At 36.1% G+C, this 15,522-nt stretch overlaps 2 protein-coding genes across 3 annotated transcripts; one reads left to right on the top strand and one right to left on the bottom strand.

Annotated features, from left to right (window-relative positions):
- Window positions 1-253: 253 nt before the first annotated feature.
- Window positions 254-4,001, bottom strand: LOC123868154 (mucolipin-3-like). Its single transcript, XM_045910544.1, has 2 exons — window positions 3,891-4,001; window positions 254-3,776 (listed from the first exon to the last, which is right to left on the bottom strand). The coding sequence occupies exon 2, from the start codon at window positions 3,748-3,750 to the stop codon at window positions 1,954-1,956; it is 1,797 nt and encodes a 598-aa protein (XP_045766500.1). The 5' UTR covers window positions 3,751-3,776; window positions 3,891-4,001; the 3' UTR covers window positions 254-1,953.
- Window positions 4,002-4,592: 591 nt separating this feature from the next.
- LOC123868156 (lipid droplet-regulating VLDL assembly factor AUP1-like) lies at window positions 4,593-14,698 on the top strand. 2 transcript variants are annotated; one of them, XM_045910553.1, is made up of 9 exons: window positions 4,593-4,789; window positions 4,941-5,107; window positions 6,728-6,840; window positions 7,285-7,358; window positions 8,013-8,146; window positions 8,786-8,988; window positions 9,721-9,871; window positions 10,191-10,453; window positions 10,726-14,698. In XM_045910553.1, the coding sequence occupies exons 1-8, from the start codon at window positions 4,752-4,754 to the stop codon at window positions 10,448-10,450; spliced, it is 1,140 nt and encodes a 379-aa protein (XP_045766509.1). In that variant the 5' UTR covers window positions 4,593-4,751; the 3' UTR covers window positions 10,451-10,453; window positions 10,726-14,698. The 2 variants fall into 2 exon arrangements, with proteins under 2 accessions (XP_045766509.1, XP_045766508.1); XM_045910552.1 differs by having other exon boundaries at window positions 10,191-14,698.
- The last annotated feature ends 824 nt before the right edge of the window (window positions 14,699-15,522 follow it).

Raw genomic sequence — 15,522 nt, forward strand, 5'->3', positions numbered from 1 at the left:
GGCGCACATATACCTAGCCGAGCGCAGCGCAGAGCATGCCCGCGGAGTTTTCTAATCGCGGGACACGCCAAAAAACGCGCACGCGCGTACCAAAGAATGCGCGACTGCGCGAGTGTCCGCGCGGATGCACAATTGACTTTAGATATTATTTCAATAAGGACAATGTCGATAATATTTTGACTGAAAAATGCTCTGCGCTGCGCTCCGCCATATGTGCGCCGGCTCTAATAGTAGGTAATAAAAAACAGCTTAATTCAATATCAACAGTTTATTGTAAACACATGCATCATAATCTAAATTATTTATTTTATTGATAAAAAGTATCTGCTCATAAAAAGAAATAAAAAATAATGCTTACCGATGTAACGTTCTAAACAGAACAATAATATTTATAGCATACAACTGTCGTGTGGCAAAATTTACCATATTTTAAATGAAGTTTATAACATTGAGAAAATATTGGTAGGTGCTAGGTGCTGGTCGACTGAGGCTGACATCTATAGAGTGCACTTTGACTTTGCTCTGACTAAAGACACTGTTAAAACGAGACAGCGTTATACCGCTGGCATAAATCTGTCTCGTTTTAACTGAAACTTGAGTCTAAGCCAAGTCAAAGTGGGGTCTATAGATTTCAACCTGAGATTGTTCGTTAGGTAGGACGCGGGTTGCGAGAGTGTGACAGTTGTCTTCCTAGTGCCTCTCAGACGGTGTGTAGGAACTTTATTGGTCTCGGAGGCGGGTTCTAACCAGGTGCCGCTGGCTGGGTTGAGCAAACGGGTTTGGCTCCGTAGCCCAGCCACCAGGCGATGCGTGGGGTTTTAGTCAGTAAGAGTCCGACATAACCTCTGTGCCTCTCTGGGAGTAGTGGTATTCATGAGGATTTCCCTACGAAAAAAAGGATGACAGAGACGACGTTGGCTTCAATGATTGTTACTTCAACTTGTCCTTCTCACAACCCGCACCCCACAAACCTCACCTCACTATCAACCTCAGTGAAAGGGTATACCGATAGTTGAATATTAACTTAATTTTGATACATTTCCTCTTTGGTACCTTAATTTAATTAAAATTTTATTACATGTGTTGCAAATAAGAAGACTTGGCTATGGAGATCACATAACTCTAGGTTTTAATATTATTTTGACTAAATAAGAGTGCATCATCAACCTGTCACCGGCTCACTACTGAGCACGGGTCTCCTCTCAGAATGAGAAAGGTTTGGGTGAAGAACTCCAGACCCCCTGAATGGAGACAGACATTTGAACGACTTGGTTTTAAACGGATAAGAGTTCTTATATTTTAATTCAGTTTTCTTTAAAAATAAACAATCAAATAAGACAAAATGAATACATATAATATTAACTTTGCTGGTTGGATATTGCCACGTGGTCTTCTTATTTGAAATAAATTATTCCTAGTTATTTGCGACATGTACAGCGTTTATCTAACACAAATATACCCTATCATGATAAATATTTACAATGGTATATTTTAGCTACTTACCAAGTAAATTTTAATGATAGTAAAATATAGACTAATGGAAAGAAACAGAAAATAGTAAATAACTACCAGTGGTGAAGGAAAAATAAAGAAATAAAGGCAAGACGTTATTGATTTCACATTTTCAAAAGTTCAAATATTAACCTATTTTTGATTAGCAGACTTAATCGTCGAAAACTTCGCGGAAAAAAGGTGTAAGCGACATGCTGCATTCTCTGGAACTTTGGACGTTGTTCTATGATAAGTTTCATTGTAAGATCGGAGTAAGAACGTCCTATGCAACATGAATGGTGCACCTCTTATGGTTTCCGTGAGGAAAAACAAGTTGTTTACTGTTCACGTCAGCTAAGAAAAGATAGAATGTTCATTTTCATGAACTATGGATTTCAACAATTACATTAATACCTTAATCATATGAAATATAATGTAGGTATATCACATGAACTGTGGAGTTTATAACAAGTTTACATTTGATTGTCCACCATTAATTTTTGAGTAAGCTCTTCTATAAAAATTACAACAGAAAAATGAACTCATAGTTGTGTTAAGCGAAGATGAACTTTGTGACCGATACAACCCTGACGATACCTCCTCAAAGCTGGTTTCACCAATAAACTGTTGCAAATCATTTTTAGGAAATCCCTCTCTATAGTATTGTTTGATGGTATCGTACGCATCCATTATAACTGATATGAATAAACTTAGAACTACGTAAATATATAAACTTATAAAGGAGTACAGATACACTCGGCTGAACCACCATAGCATTGGCGATTTTTTAGACATGATCGAAAAAGTTGCAAACATATCATCACCGTTAATAAGTGAAAATAGACATTCAGAAGTGGTAGCCAAAGATCTGAATTTCATATGATAAGGGCCTAATACAAGCCAACCGCAAAAAGTGAAACCAGCATACAGTAACAACGCACAGCAAGAAAACCTAAATATTTTCGGTGCAGCCGTTTTCAGAGTCAATATGACAACATTGTAAGTTTTAAAGAATCCAAGGTAACGCAAAACTCCGAACCAAACTAAAAGGTTTCCAATACCCAAAAATAAAGAACACACATTCCATTCGTCATAAGTAAATTGATTACGTTCGATTTGTTCTTTCATTGCTGATCCCATGATGATCAAAATGTCGTTAACTATAATCATAATGTACCAAATATTGAGGAATTCCAAACGACCATCGAAACTTAGCTCTTTATTGTACGCTCTTCTGAAAAACGCACAAGTGATTCCTTTTAATAATTGTGCTCTGTAAATAGCTCTGCTGCAGAGTATGAGCGAGATACTGCAAATTAAAATAACTAAAATATTGAGTATGCTTCTCAGAATCTGGTCTATTTTATTATCCGTTACATAAGTCTTGTCACCTTTGCAAGTTAACTTGTGCGGTTCGGCCTCCAAATACAACGACATTTGTCCATCATGATCTTCGTTATCAAATATAATGCTGACATCAAATCTGAAGCAGTCAGGTGGTGTTATTGGTCCTGCAGCTCTGAAATTTATAGTTTTCAAAGGAAACTTCAATTCAGCTCTGACCAAAGCTGAAAAATCGACTTCTAACCCAACATCTTTCAAATATTGTTTCGATTTAAAACCTTTTGCATCCACATTCGTGAAGTTAACACAATTGTATTCAATTTCAGCATTAAACTCATAGCTCTCATTGAAACCATTAATAATTCCTTTCTTATAATAATATTGACAGAATTCTGGATCTGGTTTTATATTGTTTTCATCGTTGTACGAATATGGTCCAATGGCATTTGTCAAGTTTGAATATCCAGAATAGGCGTAATCCAAGCTGTTATAGAACTCATCAACTTTATAAACGGCTAAAGGTCCAGCGCCGGGCGGATACGCGTTTATCTCTCGAGTAGAATCCCATCCCAATAAAAACAAGTGTGAAAACGTAATTCTGTTATCCCAAGTATAGTTCACATGGTTATACCTGTTATGTGCAAACAGACACAGCTGGAGGGTGACGAGCACTATTTTTATTACCTGTACGACGAATTTGTAAGGAAACTTACGTTTTGCTTGCCATTTCTCGATAGGGTTCATGAAGAAGAACTGGAGTTTCCGACGCATTTTTTCTTCAACTTGAGCGAGCATCGTGGAATTTGGAGCCGACCGGGACGTACCTTGGGAGTTTCCGTAGTTGGGTACATTATTGCTTTGGACTTCATCTTTAGGTCCGTCTTCCACATCGAGTTGTTCTTCTGGAGACGTCATGTCTTCTAGTTTAACGTATTCGATCACTGCTTGGATGAGAAATCATACGATTAAAACCTGTATGCCCTCTTCAATAAAGGAAGAGGAAGCACATTTATTGGGCTGGAATAATTAAAACACAGAAAAACGAAATCAATTACATTTTTTCCGTATTTTCCTTTGTTGTTTTCACATGAAATCACACCACAGAATCACACACACAGGATCAGACCAAAAAATGACAATCGAAAATCACATCACATCAATGTTTCCATTTACGATTTTGATTATGAACTAGTTTTTCTTTATAAATTACCCTACTTTTTAACCGACTTCAAAAAAGGAGGAAGTTCAGTATTCAACTGCATGTTTTTAATTATTTATAGTAAATTAAAAAAAAAAGTTCCGTAATAAAATATTTTTTTATCTTTCTGGTCTTTTTAGATATACTTTCGAGAATAATATTATCATTTTTGATAGATCTAAATATATACAAAATCTACATCCGAGGATTTCATTCACATAAAATACATAAAAATATCCTAAAAAGTCAACCCGTACCTAGGTGCGGTCTACCTATCTATTATGAGTCATTTCGTCCTAAAATAGGGTGAAATCCCATAATGGGAAACATTGCAACACTGGAGTCTTTAAAAGTCGAAAATGACAGATTTGACAAGTGGCAATCAATCATAAACTAGCAAACAGAAGTTAGGTTTCTAGAGTAATATCCGGATTTAAAAGTATTTTTTCAGGTTGTTGATAGTGTGGCTGATACATAATGTAACCCTCTCAATTTAGCCAACATAAAAACGTTGAATAGGGTAATAAGAATCTCCGGATTCCTAGTCTGTGAACTGAATGTCACGAAAATGTCAAATAAATTTGGTAATCTGTGATTGATGTCGTATTCGAATATAAATTTTTATGATTTTCCCCGAGAAATATTTCATAAAACCACTCAATCTTGGAACAAAATTTATTCAAATAACCATTAGTGTTGATAAAATATAAATGAAGCCATGGCTTTGACACTGGACAAGCTCACCAATGACGAGAGGTACGGACAAAGTCGGCTATGTTTGTTGTATGTTGTGCGGTTTTGCCAAGAGAAAGTTTACACTGTTGCAAAATTCTGGCTGAACTTGTTATTGCAAGCAATACAAACACATTATTTATCTCTAACGGTATCCTATTTGTGTTATTTACAGGTTTAGTGGTGACAATGTACTACACTTTTTACTATATTTACCCTTGGGGTTAATTTTGATGTCCACCCGAGTAATCCTAGGGCTTGTATTGTGGATTGCCGCGATCATTCTGCCAAATAAATCTGCTGTGAGGCAGATACTGTCCACCCTTGCATGTTGGACGTTTGGTAAGATACAGTTTAAATATTTAAAAAATCAAGGAACTTTAGACAGAGAAACTGAAAATTACGAGGATACAATATACAGATAAAAATAAGCTAGGCATTTTAAAATTGTGCTTCTAGCTCAGCAAATTTAAACTGGTTAATTAACTAAAGTATTAGTAGTTCAAGTTTACTTTTGCAAGGTAAAAACTTTTAAATCATCTAAGGTCAGATATTTGGCAATGAATCTAGTTAAAGGTATTTTTGCACTAATATATAAATGTAGACTACTAAATGAATGTTAATGGTACAGGGTAATATACATTCAAAATTCAGTGATCCTACCACCAATATGGAAAGCCTATTCTACTGAGAAGAGCCAGCAAGAAGCTCTGCAGTTGCTCTTTTCTAATCATAAATAGTTATAATATTACTTATTTTCAATGTAACAGTGCACTACCATCTCGTGGCCAACTGAAAGCTCGGCCATTGTTTCCACACAACTTTGTCATTACCTGGTTTGCATATAAATGCCTTTTAATGAGAATCTAGTTATTATTCTTTTGACTGGCTATGTGTTCCATCTGACCTCTACAACCAGTTAAGAATTTACAAGTAGAACTGCAGCTTATTCCATATCTTAATGGCTAAATTATTTAGATACAGCAAAATATAAAACTTTTATAGTATCTATGACATCGCTATCAGTGTCTTATCACCATATTATACCACAATAGGTAGTGCAATTTGGGGTGAACAACCATATCATAAGTATGGATATGACAGGAATAAAATGTAAAATATGTTGATACATTGTATGGATAAATGAGATAAAGATAAAGCCGGTGGGTGTATGTGTAGCTTCCCCTTTAATTAGAACAGAAGAAAAAGGATATTAGTCATTTGAAAACTTTACTTTTTTTGACCGATACTTTGTCCACATGGATTTAGATTTAGATGACGACTGATACTTGTCTACATGAATTTAAATTCCTAAAATTCCAGGAGACATATAAATTTCGGAAAAAAGCAATCTCTGTATCAAATTTCATCGAAATTGGTTTTATGAATGAGCCATGACAAAATAACAGACAGACACTTTTTTTTTAATATTATAAAGTGCTGACAGCAGTACTTTATTAACATTACAATGCCTACGATTAAAGCTAATAAGTAATATTATATTAACCTGAACTTATAAAAGTACTTATATCTAAGAGTTGGTCCATTGACTTATCTTAGTTTATAGTTAGTTATAGTATTGGAAGACACTTTGTTCTTGTATTCTTTAAATTGCACTTCCGTGACAAAACACGCGCTCTAGCTATATTATCCGGGTGACATATCTACATATTGCCGGCTTGGTAAAAGATAATAATTTGAGTGATTTTGTTTTATTAAGATACAATAGCTAGTTAGGTCTTGACTGCAATCTTACCTGGTGGTAAGTGATGATGCAGTCTAAGATGAAAGCGGGCTAACCTGGAAGGGACGTGGCAGTTTTTACTAAACCTATACTTCTTTGGTTACAACACTGCATCGTACCGGAACGCTAAATCGCTTGGCGGCACGGCTTTACCGGTAGGGTGGTAACTAGCCACGGCCGAAATCTTTCGCCAGACAAGTTCACACATCTTATTTCAGGCGTGTACGTGGAATTGAACGGCGGCAGAGATCCGCGCTGCAGCGTGTTGGTCGCCAACTACGTGTCGTGTCTAGATTCCCTGGCCGCCACATACACGATGGGAAGTATCAGTGTAAGTATAGTGAATAGACCTTTAGTCATGAATTCATGCCACCTATTTTATACCTTGTTTAGCGGCCATATTGCTATGATAAGGTATTTACATAAGAGCCCCACTGAAGTTTAGCAACTAATGTTATTCCCAGAAGAACAGCAGTATCCACTAAATCTAGATTTGATAAAGTTAGTACTTATTTGCTAGGCTTTAGGGAAGTGGCTGGATGAGGAAGGCTGAGGGCCGGGTGTGGTGGCGCTCTATAGGGAAGGCCTATGTCCAGCAGTGGACGTCCACAGGCTGATGATGATGATGATGGCTTTATACCATTGATTTACAGAAATGACGCAGTTGTCGATTCTTCTAATTAGATGATTGCAAAAAATGCATTAGATGTTGTAAAACACTGTACTTTAATACATAATTTTGTGAAAATTTTTCGCTATCGTTATTTGTTTACAGTTAAGAAAATGGAAGGTCCCACCATTTTTCGCATCAACACTTGGAATCAAGAACACTGCTCAGTTTGTGAGAAAGTAAGCAATTTATGAAACCAAGAATCCAAAAACAAGACAAACATTTTTTTTATTCACTTTGAATAAACACATTTATTATTCTATTTACTTTTAATTAAAGTTTAAATTTAAGTTTAGCAGTACTACTTCTTCTATAAGACGTATCAGCAAAATTCGTTTGTGCAGAAAAGCGAAATCGAATGCTGACTAAACCAGAATGTACATCAATAGATATAGACCTTATTGCTTGACGTTAAGATTTCAAACACAAAAACAATAGGACTTGTGCTATCTCGCACATAATTCGCGCGAACAAAATATGCTGCGTAGGCAACAACCAATAGTTAGCAGTTACATTGTCGTAACTTATAAAAGACTTAGTACTGTATATCTTTAGGTAATTGTACCTTTCTGTTACAGTACTTTAATGCACAAATTTCAATTATATTATAGCAAAAAGATCTAAATGTGTGTCTGTGACATCGTAGCTTCTAAACTAATAAACCGATTTTAATTTAGTTTGAGTTTGTTTGAAAGGTGGCTTGACCGAGAGTGTTCTTAGCTATAATCCAAGAAAATCAGTTCAGCCGTTTAAAAGTTATCAGCTCTTTTCTAGTTACTGTAACCTTCACTTGTCGGGGGTGTTATAAATTTTTAATTTACACTTGTTTACAGAGAACACTTCACAGAGATTCCAATTAAACCTGTGTTGCTGCAGCCAGAAGGTGGCCCCACTAATGGCAAGGGACTGCTAAAGTTTACAGACTGGTCCATCCCTATTGGCAACAGAGTGCAGCCTCTTGCTATCAGTAAGTTTATACATGGTCATTCTTAGTTTGGTCTGGACTATATCATTTTGTGTGGGCTAACTTGGCTTTCAAAATGGACTAAATAATAAATTGGCTTTGCAATTAGACATTGTGAGGTCTACATCTCCTGTGGATGCTCCGGTGTCGGCGCGACACGCGCGTCGAGTGGTGTTGGAATTTGTGTCGTGCTGCGTACCATACAGATTTCGTTGGTTTAGCGGATTATAGCAAATTAAGCTTTTGGTTCCTTGTACAATTTTCTTAACCAGCAAGAAACCTTGGAAATGACATAAATACCAAATTCTTCAAAAAAAAAAAAAAAATGGCAGACAACTTTTGGAGACAAATTACGGAGGATTTGAAAATGAGTTTATATTTCGTTGTCAGTCTCAGTATTCCGAAAACCTCTAATTTATTTTGAAAGAAATCATATTGATTTCTCCAAAACAAAAAAAAATTATTACGGCCTTGTAGTAGTTATAATATAAAAAGTAATAATTTTCCTAACAATTTATTTAAGACCAGGGGCTTTTTTTGTAATATTAAAACCATTACTTAAAACTAGTGGTAGTAATTAGTACCTTAAAATGCGTATCGTTTTAGGTATTTGCAAGTAGTTTTACGTTTACGTTGTTCCAGCGGTGGAGCGTGTGTTCACAAACGTGACAGTGCACCGCCCTAACGACAAGTCGGATGTGTTCCCTTGGTGGGACGCGCTGTGGTTCCTGTGGACGCCGTGCTCTATCTTCACTCTGAAGCTCCTCCCCGCCGTAGACAGGATGGAAGACAGCGACCAGGTGTTTGCTGAGCGAGTGAGGCAGGCCCTTGCTGACGCTTTGCAGGTTCGTTGCTGTCGGGTGGACAGGCGTCGACCCCTGGAGCCACCGTTGAAAAGACGAAGTCTCGTAGATTCGCACCTACATTATTAATTAAATAATTAAATATTTTTTTATTGAACTTATACAATATACATACATTGATTAGATACACAGCAAGATTGAGATTCCTACCTTCTGCACTAGGAATTAAATTGACGTGAGTTGACTTCACAAAACGGTGGTTAAGTCCTGACTGATGGTTGAATATTGACGCGCGCGCTGCGCGGTGCTGGTTAGGTAGAAAGGAAAAGACTATACCTAGCGCGTGTGAGAGAGACGTAATCTTCTTTCGTAATATAGGAAAAACTCCGCACAGTCATTTCGCAAGTGCGAAAGAGACAATTACACTATGCACACTGGCGTGTAAGAAAGAGAGGGGTAGCCATGCTACACGCTCCTGGCTTTTGTCTCTCTCTTATTAAAGATAGAGTTACAAGACTACCGTTAAAGAGACGCGCTGGCTTAGTATTATTATAGAGTCACGTGACCAAGTTAGCCTATCATGTCTTCTTCTTCTTCGTCTTAACACTCTTGGCAGAGCGGTCGTGGTCATCACGAAGCAACGTCTTTGAGGGCAGATGTTATACGCCTCACGAGCATTCGCCACTTCTCCCTGCTGGCCGATAGCCTGGTACACTCGTGCAAGGGACCGCCCATAGCAGACTTAATTTCTTAAGTCCCTATTTTTGTTCATAGATAGAGGTGACTGAGTACACGTGGGAGGAGCTGAACCGCGGTCCGCGCGTGCGCCGTCGCGCGGCCATCCAGAGCGAGGTGATGCGACGCGCCAGGCATGTGAAGGAAGTGTTGCCCCTCGTACCTTTGAAAGACATCGTGAAGGAACTTGGTAATTTCCTTATTAGACTTAGATAAAGCTATCCGTATCCGTACCTCCCTTCGGTATAGTTTCGTTTTGTTCCTTTATCTGTGTATTACATTTACAGCTATTCTATATTCACGCTGATGATCTAGTGGGCACCATATATTTAGTACAAAGATAGATTACATGACCGGAAAGGGACAAAGGCTACTTTTTATCTCGGAACATCAGATATCCTGCGGTGTTTTAAAAAAAATCGACATACAAAAAGTAGTGACCAGCATTAATTAGTATCCATATACCTTAAAGAAATATTAATTTATGTCATCCATTTTTTTTTTTTCAGAAAAAACACGCAGCGTAGACGTAACAATAACGAACTTTCTAGAAGGCCTCGTCCCTTACACGCCAGAAGTTGAGTCGGTCGCCGAACCCCAACCCAGCACCTCCCAAGCACCCCCCAAATATGTGACCCCCCTACCAACAGGGACCTTCCCCAAATCTGCCAAGGAAAGGCAGATGAGCTTCCAAGATAGGAAAGCGCAAATGATCGCAGAGGCCAGGCAGAGGTATATAGAGAAACACAAACTCCAAATAGCTTGTTGATAGGTATTGAGATTTTGTTTTTTTTTGAGGGTAGTCTGATATTTTGAATGCTGACGTCTATTAAACATGCAAAACCTCTATAAAATTTAAAAGATATAGCCATGTTAAAGGCGTTAGTCGTGACTATTATTCCCCTTTCAAACAAAGCATAAAGCAAACTTCCGCCACTCTCAAATATGTAACGCCCTACCAATAGGGATCTTCCCCAAAACTGCCAAATAAAACTCAGATGGTCTCAGAAGTATATAGAGAAACACGGGATAGCATGTTTATAGGTATTGAGATTTTGGTTTTTTGAGGGTAGTCTGATATTTAGAACACTGACGTTTATTAAACATGCAACACCTCTTTTAATAAAATAAAATTTAAAAAGTGTGAGTGGTGACTAATATTCCACTTTCAAGCAAAGCATAAAGCAAACCCCCCTCAAATATGTAACCCTTACCAATAGCGGAATTCCTCAAAAACTGCCAAATAAAAAAGTTCAGATAATCGCAAATGCAAGACAGGTGTATAAATAAACACGGACAAGATAGCTTATTGATAGTTTTGTATTGAGATTTCTTTGAGGGTAGTCTAATATTGTGAGTGCTGACGTCTATTTAACATGCAAAATCTTTTTTTTTTAATAAAATGAACCTTAGCAATGTTAAAGAGACTTCTAGCAAAGCCCAAAAGAAAACCCTTCCCTCCAGATAAAAACCTCTTAGATACCATCATCTGCATTTAAGGTAAGTTAAAGAAAACTTAACCCTGGTATAGTGCCCGGCAAACAACTTGGACCTGAAGCAGTGTATGGGAGAAAGTTGGCGAATCCGGGAAGCGAAAGTCGACGTATCAACCAATCGTGTGCACCCGCGCCGACTGATCAACCAATCGCGTGCACCTGCCATTCGCCAGCCAATCGCGTTAATGCTGAAGTTGTTTGCCGGGCACTGTAAGAGATTTCGACCTTACTGGTCGATTTTATACTCAAAAATACAATAGATGTCAGTGTTATAAAACTAATAATGGACGTAAAGTCGACGCACACCGACCGTAGAGGTCTAAGAAAACGACAGATGACGTCTTGACTGCGATTATGCAACGCTCCATGTGTACTAACCCTAAGATTAACTGTAGTGGTGCTCATGGACTTGGAATAGCTAGATAGATGGATAGATGCCGATGTTCTTTGAATAGTATGAAAACCAATCAAAAAAAAAAAATGTGTTCACGAAAAATTTAATTTACTAAATCACATATAGATGGCGCAGTCAACTTACTTAGCTTGCAGTGTTCTACATAAAAGTGTTAGTATATTATGTCGTATAACGGTACGGAACCTTTTTTGATGTAACATCTGTCATGTCGATTTTTTCGCATAAAATGTGCCCTAAGTCATCTGGACCATAACGAAAAATCGATTAACACCTCATTCATCAAAATCGGCCAGTAGTTTACTTGGAACACACAGAACAACACACACATACATAGACTGCTAAAATTATAACCCTTCCTTTTGGCTTTGACGTAGTCGGGTAAAAGGAATGACTATTGACAGAGAAATGACAGTGAAATAGTAGCTTGGCTCAAAGGCTCAAATTTCAGGCACGCTTGGACGGGCGGCTTGCGGTATCTAGATATTCCAAGTCTCTGGTGATGCTAGATTTTTTTGACTGTAAAAAATATCCCCCTCTAGTACTATGTAGCGATTTACATTGTCACATGTCAATACACCTGCTTATAAACTCCAGTTTATATAAACACACTAGCTACTCTATATGGGCCAGTGTTTCACAGATAAGTCTAAAGCTAGTGCTATCCTTCTTCACAGGAAGCATTTTGAAAGGGATAGCAATACATTAAGACCTGTCATTTTAGTTTAGTTTAATATAATGTAATACTGTTATCGTTTTGGAACACCAAATGCGTCCATTATTTTCTAGACAAGATACGTCTTTTTTGTCAATTTTTTGTCCTACGTAAATGTAGACCATAAATAGAACATACCTGCTAGAGTAAAAATTTTTTTTTTAAAAGCTGAACCCAATTTAAGGTTCTTTTTTAATAAGTGTGGAAATAACTTAAAATATAGAGTTTTGACTGGCACTTCTAAATTTTTACAATACACATATAAAAAGATATATTTTTATAGTTTTAATAAAATGCTTGACATAGTTTCAGTTTTGATTGCTTATGTACAATCATACTGTACGAAATATGATATGGCCCCTATTGCATTATCATAGAAATTAATAAATATACCTATTTACTTATGGTTTTACGACCATATAACATGTATGTTAATTGTAATTTACTTAACTTTATTAAATAATAATTAATTCACAACTTAAATGTGTTCGCGCATAAATGCCCGCGACTTCGTCTGCGTGGGTTTAGGTTTTTTAAAAATCCCGTGGGAACTCTTTGATTTTCCGGGATAAAAGTAGCCTATGTCCTTTTCCGGGATGTAAGCTAACTCTGTACTTTTTATCAAAATCGGTTAAACTGTTGGGCAGTCAAAGTTAGCAGACAGACAGACAGACACTTTCGCATTTAAATATCAGTATGGATTTAAAGGGTGTAATCAATTTGATATTACTCATGATGAATGCATAAGAGGTCAATACACTTTCCTAGTTTAAGTACTTTTTGATTCGAATCAAGCGAGTTAAAAATTATAGCAAGTACATAAAATTGTATACTTTTGCATTGTGTCTTGAAATTAAGATAGAACTTAATATTTAAATAATATGTTTATTTAAATCTATTACCTGTATTTTGTCCTTTTATAATATGTAGATAGTTTTATTCGCCGGTTATTGCGTGAAATATTTGTATGCAAATACAGTAGACACGGGTAACATTGTTATATTATAGTGTTAGTAATACGTAAACGAAGAACGTTTTTATCTTATTTTGATATTAATTTTTGCAGGCGATTGCTTTTTTTTATAATTTTTATGCCATTACTTCCATTAAGCCGTCGATTTACGATGTTTGACACGGTTACAATGTTACCTGTGACAGTACAACACTCCAAGAGGTTACGTGAGAAACTACAAAGTTACAAAAATACTAAAAAAACTCGGTATTCCTGTTGTAGAGTTGTTAAATTGGCTATTCCACTTGTACAGGTGCATCCAGATTATGTTATAAAACTTTTGCTGCATAACACATCCATATTGTTTAATATTATTTATATAACATGCGTCCTCACCACTAAAAACCTTTAAAACCATGTTTTGTAATAAGTTATGTTATATAGTGTTGTAATATAACTTGTTATAAAACCGTGTTTTGTAACATGTTCTGCCTATAGTCCTGTATGGATCGTAAATAAAAAAGAAACATGTATATTTAAAAGACTTCTTTAGTAATATGTATGTGTAAATTGGAACTACCTTTAAATTTTGTAATTTAGATTATAATTAAAGTTTCTACAGGTAATTGCATCGATTTTTTGAAATGTTTTATTTTTTAATTTTTCCTGATCCTGTTTTTTTAGGGTTGTTTTTCACTAGAGTTGGTAAATCACATAAGGGCGTAGGAAAAATTGTATAATAAAACGTTTACTTCGCCTTCTGTACCGCACCTCAGATGATGCGTCAACAATTGCATGGATTTAACTCGTTTTACTGTGTAGAAATAACAAGCACTAGCAGATAGTTGAGGATTCTTAAGAATACTTAGAAGTGGACTTGCCTATATCCGCGACGCCGCTTCGACTTGTGGTCCTGTGAGCAATCAGTCTACAGTTGAAATCTATAGATCGCACTTCGAATTTGCTTAGACTTAAGTCTGAGCAAAGTCAAAGAGCGCTCAACAGATCTCAGCCTAGGATTTAACTTTTTTTTTGATTTTTTACTTTTGTTTTTGGCAAAAGAAGTGTTATTGTTTCTTATTTCCCAAATCCTATATAAAGAATGATATGCAGTGAAAAATCCACCCTAAACCATGGGCATGTATGTTTTTGAGTCGAGATTTTTGTTTATTTTTGAGCGTTAGTTAAAATAACTATCAAATAATTTATCTTATAATTTTAGTCCTTAGATCTCATCGTCTGTCTATTCATATATCATATTCATCCATCACAACACTTGTTGTTTTAGGGCAGTTTTCAAAAGAGTACATTTTAAGTCATTATTTTAAGGGCTGATCTTTCAATCGCAAAATCAATTTAAGTTTTGACAGTTTTTGCATTAGAAAATGACAAAACTGACAAAATGACAATTTTATTTGCCAGTTAAAATTTATTTGCCGATTGAAAAACCAGTCCCAAATATAACTCGTAGTAAAGGGTACGTAAAATATAATGATACCACTTGAAATATATTTTTACACAAATATAATAAATAATAGATAATACATATAATTAATTATATAAATAAATATATATGTATACTTAAATATTATAAAAAATGTATAAATTAGTAAAGTAAAAATACTAGTAAAATATTATATGTCATAGTTTATTCGTTATTTGTTAGTCTGCGCCGATGTATTTAGATGCAACATACTGCCCTCTGGCTTCCAGCATAATATCTACTATATGGTGAAGTTAACTTTGGAATTATTTTAAAAGACAAGTGACGTCATTAAGATACGTCCAGAGTTCAGTGTATCTTATTGCGTGAAAACTGCTCACAAAGTCAGTGAAAATTGTCAATATTTGTAACAATAATGGATATATGTATTAATAACTCTAAAATTTATGTTTGTTTTACTTCATTGTACTTTTTTCTCGGTAAAGGTGCGTCCAGATTATATAACACTAGCTGATGCCCGCGACTTCGTTCGCGTGGATGTAGTTTTTTAAAAATCCCGTGGGAACTCTTTGATTTTCCGGGATAAAAGTAGCCTATGTGCTAATCTAGAGTATAATCTATCTACATTCTAAATTTCAGCCCAATCCGTCCAGTAGTTTTTGCGTGAAGGAGTAACAAACATACACACACACACTCACACACACACACACACACACACACACACACACACACATACAAACTTTCGCCTTTATAATATTAGTGTGATAGTGTGATGTCATAAAACTTGTTGTATAACACATCCACATTGTTATATTACATTTG

The sequence above is a fragment of the Maniola jurtina genome, chromosome 9 (assembly GCF_905333055.1).
Source record: "Maniola jurtina chromosome 9, ilManJurt1.1, whole genome shotgun sequence".
Taxonomy (NCBI): Eukaryota; Metazoa; Arthropoda; class Insecta; order Lepidoptera; family Nymphalidae; genus Maniola; species Maniola jurtina.

Bases quoted from the DNA above. Each gene is read 5' to 3' on its own strand.
- LOC123868154 (XM_045910544.1), bottom strand. From the start codon at position 3,750: ATGACGTCTCCAGAAGAACAACTCGATGTGGAAGACGGACCTAAAGAT.
- LOC123868156 (XM_045910552.1), top strand. From the start codon at position 4,752: ATGGCTTTGACACTGGACAAGCTCACCAATGACGAGAG. The intron at 4,790-4,940 runs GTACGGACAAAG...TGTTATTTACAG, and splicing joins AAGCTCACCAATGACGAGAG to GTTTAGTGGTGACAATGTAC. The intron at 8,147-8,785 runs GTAAGTTTATAC...ACGTTGTTCCAG, and splicing joins AGTGCAGCCTCTTGCTATCA to CGGTGGAGCGTGTGTTCACA.